We start from the raw sequence: 16,840 nt of genomic DNA, 5'->3' as shown, positions 1-16,840 counted from the left end.
TTTATTTTCTTCAATATAACACAACTTGTTTTCTGTAAAAAAAAACTTGTCTCTAAATAACAATCCACTCTTTACTTCATCTGGTACATACAATTTTTTGCCTTATCAATTCAAATGGAATTTTTATAATTAGGGCAATAATCCAATGAGAAGTGCTCCACCAATACTAAAGATGTTCATATTCAACTTATTTAATTATGTAATGTGTTTGAATTATGAAAACTTAATATCATTCATTTACAGTTAGAAAAGGTATATATTTACATTTTTAAAATCAATAGATGAATGCTAATGATTCACACAAATGAACATTTAACTTTGTTTTAAGCACAAAGAGCAAACTAATTAAAAATATCTCAAAGCCTTTATTATATGTCAGTTGGGCAAAGAAAGAGTTTAATACATATATTAACAGTCTTTAGATTGTAAATTAATTTGAGGGAACTGGTTGATTGCTACCCCTTGGCTCTGAAAAAAAAAAAAAAAACAAATAGATAAATAAATAAAATAAAAACAAAACACAAATAATGACAAATTAATAAAAATAAAATCATACATTGAGAGTATATACATTTATTAATCCTATTAGTCAACTATATGTACTAAGGTAACTAAGACAAAATTATCTTTATACCTGATGACATTGTCATCAGGTATAGATATTTTTTGGCAAGTAGCAGAAAAGTCATTTCTATTTGACAGCAATGACATTTATTAGTGTGGCACATAAGCAGTTTTCACCCAAAAATAATATATATATTTGCAACATTGCACCCAAATTATATTTACAAAATCACAAGACATTCGGTAATAATTATGCCCACAAATCTATACCAAATGATATAATACAGATTCCATCAAAGATCTTTCGTAAGTGTTATATTTTGCTGGGTTTATTGACTCCCTGGATGCCAGATGTCACCTCTGGATTTTTATTTGCAGGCTACATTCAAGAATAAGGCTTATGAAAATAACCCACATATTCTAGATAAATTAAAACAAAATACAGTAAGTGCATCATTCACAGCACTGGTGAACATGATCTTTGTAGAGTGTATCCAACACTAAAATGGAAAGAGAGTGAATACATGACTACATGAGTGAGAGGGATACTCTAAGTACATTCTGCAACAATAATTTTAATTCTTATAAGAAATGTGCACTGCTTTACAGTTAATATTTGGACACCCTTCGCTTGATATCTAGTCAAGTCCTACCCAAGCACCACATATCAGACAACTATAAATATGCTCAGAGGCCTTTGAGGAGACAGTAGTACACTGTGAATGCAGGATGTTACGAGTTAACAGATTTCCAGCACAGAATGATAATAGGGGTGTCACATAAGCAATCAATCCATTATGTGACATTTCAATGGCACTGAAGATCCCTAGATTAACAACTGGTGACGGATCAAATGGAAGAGGACTGGTTCTGAAACTGTCATGAATGGACTCAGAAAACCTCTAAAGCTGAGAGAACATGACAGAAGAGCCCTGCAAGAATCATCTGTTTGTAATGTAGATAATCGTCACAGCAAGTGCTAGCCCTCAGTGAGATGATTGGGACAGGGACACATCAGCATCAATACTGTGTGCAGGACCATGTATAATATGGGTTACCATGGTCCACCATAAGCCACTAACTACTTCAACTAATGCCAGAGCCATCTAGGTTGGTGTAAGGCCCATCGTTCTAGGACTGTAAACCAATGGAAAGCTGTGTTTGGGGTGACAGTACATGGGCTACTAATCTGACAATGATGCCTGGGTAGGGCAGATGTTCAGAGAAAGCTATCTGCTGGACTGCATCACCTTGTCAATGAAGTTTAGCAGGGGCAGAGTGATGGTCTGGGGGCTGTTTTTCATGGTTTGATCTGAGATTCTTGGTTTTTTTGAACAAAACCATGAATACTGAAGCCTTATCTAGATTTCCTGGACAATAGTGTGTTACCTAACATTATGGCAGCATGTCAGGGAAAGCTCATACCTTCATATACATTCACTATTTAGCCAATTATATAAAATTCCCAATTCAGTGCATGAAAAGAACATAGGAAAGTATAATAGCAAGACATTTGCTGAGGTTAAGACTGTAGGAAAAAGTACATAAGTTAGGGAGCCTGTGTTTAACAGCATGAGATTGTATTTGTCAAATAATGATTCTATTATATATCCACAGATGTATGGCTGAAGAGATCCTCATAATGGATGATGTCCATCAGTCATCTAACAGGCAGAAGGGAGTTGTAAGTTACAAGACGAGATTATCTAGTTCAGCCACTGAGCATAGCTGATTTGATGCAATTTATATATAGATACTAGAGTGATTTCAAATGTCAAACTATACCACAACTGCTTCTAAAATAGTTTGCAGTGGTATATGTCTGGAGGGGACTTCATAGTTTAATAGATGGCTATTATGCCACGTGTAGTATAAGCAGAGATCCTATTTTGCCTGAAAATTGTGTAGTTTTTGACTGAGAGGGATATCTGTTGTGTAAGACGTTTTCTCTTGTAGACAGATGCCAACTGAGCTATACTGATTAATTAAGTCTTCAATAATGCATAACATATTGACAAATATACATGACTTGGCCAGCTCTTACAACAGAAATGCACATACCTCTGCAATTTCATTGTAAGATCTGTTTCATTATTTTGTTTTAGAATAAAAGTTTGTTTCTGGCTGGATTTTAGAGGAATTTTATTCTGTTTATTTTCATGACATTTTAGTTCCTCCTTTTTTGGGAAAATGGGATGTGGAGTGTCCACATCATCTGTTTTTAAAATGGTTTCATCAAGATTGGTGGTAACATCAATCTCCATGTTTAGAGAAGATTGAAAAGCCATTTTTGTTGGGTATGATCCTTTCAATTTCACAGTTTCTGGATGGAGGATGGGATGTAGGAAATGGAGATATGTAAATGGTGTGTTACTGGCTTGATTAATGACATGATTGTTAAAAGCGACTGATGGGGAACTGATAAGACAGTCCAAGACTAATCTACACTATTTCTCAGTTGCAGTTACATATGAATATTTTGGCTCACTTTTTAAAATTTAAAATTTGTTTCCTTGCTTCCTGATAGGTTACCTTATGTTCAGTCATATATTTCCAGCTTATTCCAAAAATTGCTTGCAACCTTTGGAATAAGCTGGATGACTGCCTTTACAATTTGTACAGACTGGAGTTTGCTTGCATGTGTATGTTTCTTTAAATCCACAACTGAGACACACTGAGTCTCTCTTGTACTAGTTGCACATGGCCAAATTTTTGACACTTAAAGTGTCAAAAATATGGTATTTATGGCAATTGAGGTATGTGGCTTTAACTGTTGATGGTAAGGCTGGAGTAGAAAATGTGAGAATTACATTGCATGTCAGTATGAGCCACCATCTTTTCTGATATTAATTCTTCTTGCCTGCACAACTTCCTGTTCCTGTAGTTCTTGAACCAGGTCTTCTTCAGGCACATTTAGAAAGCCCATTCAGAGAGGACAACTTTTGAATTTATAGTGACATAAGGTGTGTGTATTTTTACAAGAGGCGACCCCGTAGCCAGGTGGGAGGAGCAGCAGTGCGTAGCACACGCTTCTTGATTAGACCGGGGTTCGAGCCCGTCACCACCAAATACGGAGGATGCGGAAAAGTCAGGGAATGACCACCGCATATCCCGGAGCAATATGGCCTTAGTTGCTAATGCTCCTAAAAACCCAAATAACTAACTAACTTTTACAAGAATAGCTGCAAAATTTGAGTAAAGATTTAGAGTATCTATAAGATCACCAGAATGAACTCATTCACCATTTTAGGTGGTATATAGTAACATTCTGAAGACATTTTTGTATAAGAAATGGGGAGGGGGAGAGGGAGGAGGAGGGGAAAGGGAGCTCACAGATTGGCTAGTTTACAAGTGGATGATGAAGAATGAGAGTGATTTCTTAAGAAATATTTTTTTACATACAATTCATTCTGAGATTTCTGATTTCCTGGAGGCTTGTGTGATGGATAACTTCCACATGGATCCTTAAAGCCAGGAAAGAGTGGTTTTCTTCAGTTTTTTGGCTGTGCCATGTGTAAGCAGAAGTGGTGCCACCAGAATTCAACCAATAAGGAGAGGTTAGTGTGTTTATAAATTTAGTTAGTTATACATTAAGAAATGTGTCTTTCCTTTCTTTTAAGTAGGGTAACTACTTTAGAAAAGCAAAATTATATAGGCATGTAAATTATAATTATTTGCTTGATACTCTGAAAAATCAATCCATGTACTCATGGACTGATTTACATGTTGTGTAAGTCAACAACCCTGGATTAATTATCAGAAAAACCCCACCCCCTCCACCTGAGATCAACAAACTACATCCTTGAATGAAGAACCCTTTAAGGATGTTTCCAGCCCCTAACAGGACTCCAAACTAGCAATGAAACTAATATATTGTCAAGGACTTTACACATTATGCAGCAACAGAGCAAATGTGACAAACACATAGGCAATGACAAGGATGGCAAGAAAAGCGGGCTGAATAAATTCAGTACAATGTTCCTTCTTGGAACATCAATGAAATCTACTTCCACTTTGTGCATATATGCATTGAACAAAAATCATTTAAGTGCATCTTTCCTTACACTATTAAACAGTAGTGACATACAAATAGAGTAAGAATATCAATAAATGGCCAAAATAGCTGTCTTTCTGACCTCAGATGAGATGACAACACAACTAAAACAGTTATCATAGCAGTAGCAACACATTACAAATAAAAGTAGTATTACCTTTACACATTACAAATAAAAGCAGTGCCTTTTATTTGTGATATAAATGTTGTTTTTCTCATTATGTACTAGGAGTTCAATCCTGGGATAATAAGATAAAAGTCCTCCACTACAATGAAGAATTGAAGTTTAAGTTGACTAATTGTTTTAAGTTTTTAGTGCACCAACTACTTTGATCACAGTGCACCTTTTCAAATAGTCTGTGTGTGCACATACACAATGACAGTCACACTGCATGGGATGAAAAACAGAATAATACATAACTCTCACTACCTCTTTCTGAAATTGACTAACTATAGCATATATTGAAGAGGTCTACATTTAAATCTTGTAAGAAACTGAAACAATTTTTCTAGTTTCTTACAAGATTTGAATGTAGATCTCTCCAAATGAGTAACAAGTGGCAGATACACTACAATATAATGGAGAACTGAAGTTTAAATGAATTCTATATGTAAATTTAGAAATTTAAAATATGCTAATTTAGCAATGGGCATATTGAAAGATTTTCTGTAATTGCCATGATTACTCACTGCGGGAAAAGGTTTCCCTTCAGATCTGTATATAATATCTATACTTGAACTTTTTTCCCTATAAAATGATTGATGTACGTGGGGTACTTGCAAAACCAAACATTTTGTTCTGAGAGAAGAACCAGCTATCATATTTCTCAGTTGCAATATAATCAGTTAAAATTTTTTTGTATAAATAACAGCATGAGGCATTCTTTTCAGGGATTAAATCACATTTATAAAAGGCAAAAACTGCTAAAGGCATAATGCAAAGTGCACATGAATCAACGAATAGTTTGTATATTTTTTATAACTTGCTACTGCTGACCTCCAATAATTATATTGCAGTACCACAAAATTCACTTGTGTTGTTTATAATCCAAAGTTAGTATGTCCTTGGGGGGGGGGGGAAATCCCATAGTCAGATCCACAATATAACCCAGCTGTATTACATTATTTTCTATGGAAAATGATTTCTGAGGTACTGGTTTTCACCTACATGATGTTTATCGGGAATAACTTAATTGCATAACTCTCAAGAGGTACCTGCTATTTAAAAACAACTTTTCTTTTTGTACCCTTGTGTTTGACTACTCAATTATGGCAACCATTAGATTATGTGAATAAGTTGGTCCTTATGCACTGTAAATTGGATTCTCTGTAAAAATGTCTCATTTGGAGTGTGGGATCATTATAAGAAATTGAAAATTTTGAATTTTTTTTATAAAATGTTTAATCCATTTCATTCACTGAAAAATAGTAAAAAAAAAAAATCTAAAATGAAATTTGCCTATATAAAACTGCTTCCTTAATTGATTGTCTTTTTGGTCATTGTGTATTCATTTTAAAAAATTGGAAACAGTAAGTAAACTTCATTTTTGACCATAACGTACGCACAGGTGTCAAAATTGTCCCTGACACCAAAGTTATATTGAGGTGGCACTATAAATAACTAAATATCTGAAATAAAAATTAGAAAACTGTCTTAGAAAGTCTTAAAATGAAAAATGTCATTAAAATAATGTTTGAACGTTAAATTCTATATAACTTTTTCTATGTAAGCCTACATTTTCTGTGCACATGCTTACACAGAAACATTGCTACATTTAACCAACACACATAAGAGCATTCCTACAAGGTGAATTTACCACACTAGTACCCGGTTTTTCTTCTTCCCTTTCACCATCTTCCTCTTCTTCAGTCTCAAAAGTATTATCAGGGATATCATAAAGACGAATCACAGGCTAGACAGATATAAGAAAAAAAAAAAAAAGTTCTATTATATTTTTGGTTCTCTTCTCTTAAATAAAATTAAATCTTAAATGGGCGAAGGTAAAGAAAGCCTGCACGAGAACGACGAGAAACGTCGGATAACTTACGCGAAAAATTAGTTTGCCGATACGGCACTCTAGCGCTGCTCACTCGGTAAACAGACGGTAGGTGTTAACGGTCTGGAGCAAAGTCGAGAACGATATACTGATTGACAGGTAGGCATGGCAAACGACGTGCTGATTGGTGCGCGAACACAACACACGATAACATCGGTTTAGTATCACTGTAGCAGCACTAATGGTAACTTGTCCTAATCGTACATGCCCTAACATTTACTGTAACGGTGAAAAAAGATCAGGTTACCTCGACTTGAATCCCATGGGAGCTTGAACCCCTCCCGAAGTGGAGGGGGTAACCTAACCTTTTTTCTTTAGAATCAGTCATATTTAGAAATACATTCATAAAAAAATAAATTTTTTTATGACCGTATTTTTATTTTCTTGTTCAATAATATGCCCTAATGGTGAAAATAGGTCAGGTTACCTCCACTTGAATCCCATGGGAGCTTGAACCTCTCCCGAAATGGAGGGGGTAACCTAACCTTTTTTCTTTAGAAACATGAGTGGACTAGCACATAAATTGTTTATTAATAAAATATTAATTTTTTTATTAATGTACTTTTATTTTTAAAGACACTCATGCGGATACACACGTATCATAACGTCAATCAGCACCTTAATAGCTATTCAGTATACTGTATATATAAAGAATCTTTCTTTCTTTTTCTATTATTTCCCAACCTAACGTTTAAGTTTAGGTCGCGAAATACAAGGAAACCTTCTCTTTTATTTCCTAACCTACCATTTAAGCTCAGGTTATGAAATACAACGAAAAACAAAGAAACCTTTTCCTTTTTTCGTAACCAAACCTAAATCAATAATACAGTAAAAGCACTCATCAACTCCAAAAATCTGCTTTTAATATGAGGAAAAAAAAAAAAAAAAACACAATGAAGAACATAAAATGAACGGAACGAAACTTTCTCAGAAAAAAAATTCATGAGTACAAATCATACAGTTGGACCTGAATAGCTATTCGCATTTTGAGTAACAATATTGTGAAAAGTATCTTCATGATTTTTCCCATAAATTTGACGCCACATATATTCATTAATGTGACCCATCAACATATGTTTACAGCTGCCATTTACTCCTTTAGTTACACTTTTTAGTTTCTTCCACTGGGCTTCGATATTATTCGTATGTGGATCTACAAAATGTTCCTTGTGTTTCACCGTTAAATGTTTGTACTTCTTTTTTTCTAAGGCCGTAATACGGCTATATGCACGCCATTCATCTATTATGATGGTAGTATTTTTCTTCACTACTTTTCTAATAATGCGCAAAAGAGTTTTTGCTTTCCGATTTTTTATCAATTTCATGAAGACGAATTTAGATTCTCTTTCGAACACACCAAACACCCATTTCTTCTTAGCAGTTAAATTTCGTCCTCTGTGATGTTTTGGTTTTACCAGTACAGTTTCGTCTGCTTCTACAATTTTCCCCGATCCACCCAACTTAATGGGTTTTTTTATTAACTGCAATCCGCAAATATCTCTTAGTTTCTTATAAAACTTAATTGCTGTCACTTTCGAAATTTCCAGATGGAATGCTGTCTTAGTTACTGGCGTGCACGTTGACCAAAAGTATATAATGTACATTATCTTTTTCAATGAAACTTTTGTATTTTCCATAAAACTATGTTTCAATAAAGAAACTCGTGAAGAACATTTTTTGCAAAACCACAACTTTCCACATGACTCTGTTCGTGATTCAATTAGTTTAAAATAATCATTGCACTTAAAACAGTACAATTTCGGTCTTATCAATTTAGTTTTCATCAAAAAATCAAGCAACGTTTCATTTTCCTTACAAATTTCTTCCATCTTTAAAAGATTCATCGCTACTATTACCTGTTCACCGTTTATTACAAAACTATTATGCACCGTTCTTTACTGGTAAATACACATCATAATGCCAACCAATGACTACACAGTAGCTTGTCGTCTGTCGCGCCCACCACCAATCATTTCATTGTTTGCCACGCCTACCTGTCAATCAGTATATCGTTCTCGACTTTGCTCCAGTCCGATAACACCTACCGTCTGTTTACCGAGTGAGCAGCGCTAGAGTGCCGTATCGGCAAACTAATTTACCGCGTAAGTTATCTGATGTTTGTCGTCGTTCTCGTGCAGGCTTTCTTTACCCAAGCCCTTAAATGTTATAGTTGTTCCTGGTACTGCCTTTATAAAACAAATTACTTACTTTGAGTCTTTACATTAAAAATCTAAACTACATTCAGAACCATCAAATTTTTTAATCTTTTAAATCAGCAGTCATAGGAAAATTCATTAAAATCAAAAAAAAAAAAAAAAAATCAACTTTACCTGTGATGCTATCTAATGAAATTAAGCTATAATATTTTTAAAATCCAAAGTTTCATCTACAATATTAAGAATCGGGAAGAAGTTCGGAAATATAATTACCTTGTTCGGATCTTTTAAGATCAAGTACTTCCCCTCCTTTAGTTTCATACATGTGTCAATAATACAGCGAAGAATACCCCAAGCATTGTCCATGTTCAAATTTATCTGATCAGCAAATTCTTTTGGCTTGAACTGCTGTGTTCCAAGGATAGCATGTTTAGCAGAATCACGGACATGAATTCTGGATACATACCTATTAAAGGAGGAAAAATAAATAAATAATTAAGTAAATAAACAGGCACATGCTGGAATTAAAAAAAAAAAAAAAAAAAAAAAAAAATTATTTCTAGAAATTTAAAAATTCATACAATGCTTCAATTGAAACAGAATGAAACACACTCAAATTATATTATATGATAGGGTTTCGAATTTGACTTGGAATTTTTACCACGAATTTTACAATCAACTTGCACTGTTGTGAAAGTGGTGAGGCCCAAATGTTGTTCCCTTCAAAAATTATTAGTACTAAATGTTTATTTTAATTATTCTTTCACGTTCATAATTTCAAATTGAATTCTATGTTCTTCATTCTGTAATGTAGTACTTACCCAAATTTAAGTTGATCAGAACCTGCAAGCAATGCTTGGACAGTCCACTTTGCTAACTTGCAAGAATTATTCTTTAATTCATTTGCAAGCACTGCTCCTCGCTGAGTATCAAGCTTTTGCCGCCAGTCTATTCCTCCTGAACACTAAAGTTAGGAAGAAAAACATTGAATAGTTTGATAATGCACCAATAATATTTTTAATTACAAAATACTACATGGAGGTATTTTGTAATTAAAAATACTTAGCACTCAATTGCAACATGAAAAATAATTAAAACAGTACAAAAATTCACTGTATGTTGTGAGACCTCCCCAAATGATAAAAAACTGCTGGAAATTAGACCTGACGCTCAACATTTGCTATAACACTCTTGCCCCCCAAACTGTGAAAAAATTAAGACATGGAAATGAAATAAAGTAAAAATCAGCCTTTAAACCAAGTTTAGTGCTTGTAGTGACACTAGGTATATTTAGATATTCCAACATGCATCCAATGGATAATTCAGTTTTATACCCACAGGTAAAATAACTGAAAATAACCAAAACCATGATTACTACACATCCTCATTGGGGTATTTATATACTCCAATATACAGGGTGATTCAAAAAGAATTGAACAGTTTCAAAAATTTATTACTCAGTAACTAGGTTATACAGGGTGTCTCAAAAATACACAGCATAACTTCAGGAATGAGTTCCTCGTATGTAGACAATAAAAATATTTCATATCAACATAGTTCCGGAAATGCTTGGTTCCCAAGTTATTAACCAGAATGTCTTATCTCCTGCAGGTGATTTCCTTCATCACAAGGTACTGACAGAATCTGGTGGTTTTCCATTCCGACCATGTACTCAAATCAGGAGCAAGCGGATAAGCACTTTATGTACGGTTTGGCAGACGGCAATGCTCTGGAGGCTCATTGTTTGTACCACGAAAGGTTCCCAGAACGAAGATGTCCAGACAGGAAAACATTTGAAGGTATCCATCGCCGCCTTTGTGAACATGGGACCTTTACACCTCATGCTGCCGACAGAGGATGACCAAGATCTATGACTCCTGGAATCAGCACATGCAGAACAGCAATGCAACTGGCTGTTCAACATTCAACTATTTGGAGAGTGTTGCAAGAACACCAACTGTATCCTTACCATCTGTAAAGGGTACAGGCCTTGTCACCAGCAGATTACCCTGCACGAGTAATGTTCTGCCAGTGGTTTTTGCAGCAGTATGGTACAACCCTCACTTTCCTGCCTTAGTGATATTCACAGATGAAGCACAGTTCACACGAGACGGAATCCAAAACTTTCGCAATCAGCATGTATGGGCTGAGGAAAACCCACATGCAATTCTTCCATCACATCACCAACATCTGGGCAGGTGTTTTTGGTGATAAGTTATTTGGGACCCATGTACTTCCAAACAAACTCACAGGGCAGGCATACAGAAACTTTCTGGAAAACAACATGCCTGATTTCTTGGACGACACGCCACTGATCATTCATCAACAAGCACACTTCATGCACTATGGCGCTCCTGCACATTTCAGCCACCTAGCCTGCAATTATCTGAATCAAAGGTTTCCTGGTCAGTGGATAGGTAGAGGTGGACCAACTACCTGGCCTCCATGCTCACTGATTTAAACCCACTAGATTTCTTCTTGTGGGGCCATTTAAAGTCATTGGTGTATTCGACTCCGGTAGCTGATGTGGAAACTCTCCGCAATCGAATTGTGGCAGGTTGTGAGACAATACGAAATATGCCAGGAATTTGGCATGTCTTCACAAGTCCATGAGACGTCGATGTGAGGCCTGTATTCAGGCAGAAGGTGGACATTTTGAACAATTACTATAAGGTGATGTGAACAGTTAAGTGTCATAGACAGACCATCAAAACTCAGAAACCAAGCATTGGTTTCCGAGTTTTGAATATGAGGAACTCATTCCTGAAGTTATGCCGTGTATTTTTCGGACACCCTGTATATGAACATGTAGTCAAAACCAGTTTGTAAAGGAACTATCACAGTTATTTCTATAGCCTTAAAAATGCCCAATATGTGCCCCTTGTGCACATATTGAGCACACATCAATCCTGTAGTCTAATTCATCTCAGACCCTTTGTAGCATATTACCATTGATGGTTGAAATAGCAGCCACAATACGTTCCTTCATTTCTTTAAGGCTGCAAGAAAGAGGTGGTACAAACACAAGGTTCTCGACGTATCTCCACAAGGAGAAGTCACATGGTATGATATCTGGGTGACACTGTTCCAGAGGCAGGTCAATGTTTTGAATAGAGTGCCCAATCCAATGCCGTATTAAGAACACCTTCCACAGCAGCGCGATGAAAGTAAGGCGGAGACCCACCCAGCTGGAAAATGTTGTTGGAAACTTCCTGTAGCTGTGGAAAAAGTCACTCCATCAGCATATCCAGATAACTGATCCCCGTCACTGTGTTCTCTGAAAAAATAATGGACCAAAGACCTGTGGCACAAAAGACTAACTTTTGATGAATCCTTTACGTATTCAATCGTGACATGTTAGTTTTCAGTGCCCCGTACACGAACATTGTGGTGATTCATTTTTCTGCTTAAATGAAATGAAGCTTCATTTAATTACAAATTAAAACAAAGAATACATCTAGTATTTAATTACATATCCAAGGAAAATAAATGTATAAAATAAAATAAAAAATTTCCGATTTTCTGAAGTAATTAGCATTTGAAAAAAAATTTAATTATGTCAAAAATATTACCTTATTTTAATTTAGATGTTTTTGGTCATTATTTTGTATAAATAAATACTGGATTTATTCTTTGGGTACATACCAGGATATTATGAAAACAACAGGGATTACCTTTATTTTTGATATAGGATATATCAAATATCAATCCTATATCAAAAATAAAGGTAATCCCTGTTGTTTTTCATAATATAATAGAATATAGGAATTATTGAGCACTTAATAGCTCTCTATCATCAAATACCAGAATATATAAATACTACCAGATAGGAGTCACAGTTTGTAGTAATCTTGGTTCAAAGTCCAATATTTCATTATGTTACATTCCAAATTTCCTATCTTAATTTACATCTTGTTTTTTCATGGAATTATAATAAACCTTAGTTTCAAATTTGGGTTCCTGCCGTTGGTATAGTATAACCCTAGGGAGGAGTCACAATGTGCAGTAAACTTAAAAATCCAATTATTCTCCAAGGTGACTCTTTAATGATATTAATCAAACATATGAAATATTGCTGAATGAAGTAGAAACATACCCTAGGATCCCATTCTGTCAAGGCTCTAATATTAATAAATTGTAGTTCTCCATTTGGACCATGCATTACAGCATCATGTTCACAGCGAACAATTAATTCTACATTATCTCCTAATTCCCACATACGATATCTGTAGAAAAGATATAAAAACGTGTGTTAGGTACATATGTACACATACAGACGTGTGTGTATATATGTATTTAAAAGATGAGAATATGCTCATTTTATAAGATGTTATACATATTTTACATGTACAGCAATTAGTGAGTTACTTTATTAATATCACTAAAGTTTTAGAGAAAAAAAAATGAAATAAAAGGAAGCCAACTCAAAACAATAATAAACAATTTTTAAAAAACTGTAAGCAATATTTGTTCATATGCTGGATGAAATTTTCCATTATTTTGATATTTAAAAATCTTCTCTAGGTCAAATATTTCAGTAAACAGGTTTACTGCACTATCTAATTCCATATTTACAATATGGAATGAAGTACATAACAAGTATAAAATATAAATCAGGCTGAATTAGTCAGTTCAATGCATGTTCAAGACACACACACACAGCAGGATATGTAATTCATTTCATATTATAAATATGGAATTAAATGAAAGACAAGAGCAAAGTATACATAAGACTGAATCAGCATGTTCAACACAGAGCAGAATATTTAGGTAAAGGCAGAAAATTGCCCTTACATAAAAAAAAATAATAATAAAAAATAATCCAGAATGATTTAATATAAATAATGATATTTTAACAAACACTTATATAAGGTAGGATCACAAAAGCCTGACTAAATTTGTTAAAAATATCTGAGCATCAAATAAGAAAAACTTTATTTTGTAACCTAAAATGTCTATAATTTTTTAGAGTAGGTGGTGTTTTGGTTGCATCTATGCAAAGGTTTATTTTACTCTTGTTGAATGTAAGTACACCTAATTCTGTTTTTGCACAAACTTTTTTTACACGAATTTGGTTTAACACGAATTCAAAATAAATATTTCATTCTCTTTTTACGCGAATCATTTTGATTTAACACGATTTCTATGAATTTTTTTTGCCTAAATTCTAAGAAAAATTTTTTTATTTGTGGCATATTAGTATCATTTCTATATTACACGCACCAATAGATTGGATAACAGCTAGTGTATGCGTTTTGAAACGCGTGCTTTTGCTTACCAATGTGTAAGTTTAGGTATCTATGAATCATCAACGTTTTTATTGAATTTGGTGCACATCTACGGTATTTGTGCATTGTATCTTCGGCAGACATATAGTAGTAAGCTCTATTTCAAAGTGAAAGAATCTTTAGTGAAATTTGTGCACATATAAATTTATTAATTTTGCCGATAGTCAATAAATTGTAAGTTTACAAAATTTTCATACCTTTTTTTATTAATTATAACTGAGATATTTTTCGGTAGCCCTTATATAATGTCGAATAATTCGCCTATTACCAAAATGAAAAGGAAAGCGATTTCTTTGGAACTTAAAATTCAAATTTTAGATCGTCTTGCAACTGGACAAGGGGCTACGTCTGTAGGAAAGCATTTTGGTGTACATGAAGCTACCGCTGTAAGAACTATTAAGAAAAATGAAGCTGCAATTAGGAAGTCGGTATGTTCTGGAACAAAAGTAAGTGTTAATTCATCATCATATACAAGAGATATTGTCAAGGAAAAAATGGAAAAGGCCCTGGTAATATGGATAGAAGATCAGTCACAAAAAAGAGTACCAGTAGATGGAAATGCCATCAAGCAAACAGCACTAAGAATTTACAGACAGATTAAAGAAAAGGAGCCAAGCACTTCATCTCAGTTAAACAGAAAGTATGAATTTTCTGCGAGTACAGGTTGGATGACAGGGTTTCTTAAAAGGAATGCTCTTCATAATATAAAAATTAAAGGTGAAACTGCATCTGCAGATGAATCGGCTGCTAAAGTATTCCCGCAGGAACTTGCAAAAATTATTGAAGATGGAGGATACACTCCTGATCAAGTGTGGAATGCAGATGAAACTGGTTTCTTCTGGAAACGAATGCTGAACAGAACGTATGTAGCCAAATTGCAGAAAACTGCTGGTGGTTTTAAGGTAGCTAAGGATCGTGTGACCTTATTATTTTCCTCCAACGCTTCAGGAGATCGTATGTTGAAACCACTGCTGGTAAATCGAGCCCTAAACCCACGTTCAATGAAAGGTGTAGATATCAATAAACTGCCTGTTCACTGGATGGCAAACAAGAAGGCCTGGGTGACCACTACTATTTTTACAGAATGGTTCAACAAATGTTTCGTCCCAGAAGTCAGACGTTATATGAATTTGAAAGGTCTCGAATTTAAAGTTCTTCTGATTCTTGACAATACCCGGCCATCCTGTCTTGGAACACCCAAACGTACAAATTTTATTTCTGCCACCTAATACTACATCTTTGATACAACCGCTAGACCAAGGTATAATTGCGACAATTAAAACATACTACGTAAAACGAACATTCCAACACGTTTTGGACAAACTGAATGATGAAACACTAACAGTCATTGATGTGTGGAAGAAATTCTCAATTATAGATTGTATCAATCAAGTTGGATTAGCGTTAACTGAATTAAAACCAGCAACTTTAAATGCGTGTTGGAAAGCGGTTTGGCCACAATGTGTAAAAAGCAAAGATCCCATCATCCCTAATACGACCGAATTTCCCAACATCATTACAATGGCACACAAAATTGGTGGAGAAGGATTCGATGATCTATCGTTTGAAGATATCGATGAATTGTTAACCAACAAAGCCCTAAGCGAAGATGAAATATTAGAGGTTGTCCTTGGGACTCCTTATCCCACAGAACGTAGTGATAATGAAGAAAATGATCCTGTTCTAAATGCAGATTTAATAAAAGAAGGTCTGGAACTGGCCAGAAAATTAGGTAATCATTTTGTCAAACATGACCCTAATGAGGAACGCGCTGGGAAGTTTCAATGTGAACTGAAGTTGTTGACAGCCTCTTACAGAGAATTATATAACGGCCTAACCAAAACACGAACACAACGATTAATAACTGAATTCGTTCGTAAAACCGGTGAAACATCAGCACCAGAGGACACTCGTGCTGATTTTGCTGAAGAGATCACAGAAAGAATTTCATTAATAGAGGAAGAAGACAATGTCCACAACATTTCTAGTAATGGCAGTGATATTCCAGTCGTACGCAAGCGTATGCGCCGTTTATTATCAGAAAGTGAAAATGAATAAAATCTTGTTATGTGTAAAACAGATTTTTTTTGTTCAAGAAGAATTTTTTTTCATTTCATATGCATACAAATTTATTTTAGTACATTTTAATTACATATTATTACATGTGTATTTTGTTGAAATAAAATATAAGCTTAAAACGAACGAATATTTTACGTGTTTTTTTTTTAATTATTTTTACTGATTTTTTTAGATTCGGAACCAATCTTCTTTTCTTCCATAAATACAATGTCTTTTTTTACACGAATTTTTTTTTACACATATTTTTCAGGAATGTATCTATCGTGTAAAAACAGAATTAGGTGTATTTGGCAAAAATATCGTTTTCTGAATAAAGATCTATAAAATTTTGCTTTCTGTTGAATAAATCAGCCTCAGAGACTAGAAATGACAGTTGAAGTATATCATGAAAAAACTTTATCAAGAGTTATGTCACTCAAGAGTAAAAATATTAAGAGTTATATGTAACCAAATGGCAAAAGTGCTTTAAATCATCAAATAAGATTTCAAGACACAAAACTTTCAAGTTGTCAAGCCATTATATCTCATATTTTAAAGAATGAAGATTGTGACTTCTTTCAAAAGAAGCAGTTGAAATTTATGAAAATAATCCAGGAGTTCTAAAAGTAATGATGACAGGAGATGAAGTGCAGTGATATCTTT

The 16,840-nt window shown here is 34.4% G+C and overlaps 1 protein-coding gene across 1 annotated transcript in view; it reads right to left on the bottom strand.

Annotated features, from left to right (window-relative positions):
- Positions 1-345: 345 nt before the first annotated feature.
- The window catches only part of eIF3d1 (eukaryotic translation initiation factor 3 subunit d1), a 72,673-nt gene continuing 56,178 nt past the window's right edge, over positions 346-16,840 (bottom strand). The window contains exons 13-17 of the mRNA XM_090385693.1: positions 12,928-13,057; positions 9,653-9,795; positions 9,105-9,297; positions 6,436-6,531; positions 346-468 (exon numbers count right to left, since the gene is read on the bottom strand). Of these exons, the coding sequence (XP_090241819.1) occupies positions 409-468; positions 6,436-6,531; positions 9,105-9,297; positions 9,653-9,795; positions 12,928-13,057 (622 nt within the window). The 3' untranslated portion in view covers positions 346-408. The remainder of the gene's footprint in view (positions 469-6,435; positions 6,532-9,104; positions 9,298-9,652; positions 9,796-12,927; positions 13,058-16,840) is intronic.

The sequence above is a fragment of the Mastigoproctus giganteus genome, chromosome 12 (assembly GCF_048544385.1).
Source record: "Mastigoproctus giganteus isolate SK-2022 chromosome 12, ASM4854438v1, whole genome shotgun sequence".
Classification (NCBI taxonomy): Eukaryota; Metazoa; Arthropoda; class Arachnida; order Uropygi; family Thelyphonidae; genus Mastigoproctus; species Mastigoproctus giganteus.
Note: the sequence above shows the minus strand (reverse complement) of the source record. Positions and strands in the feature narration are given on the sequence as shown.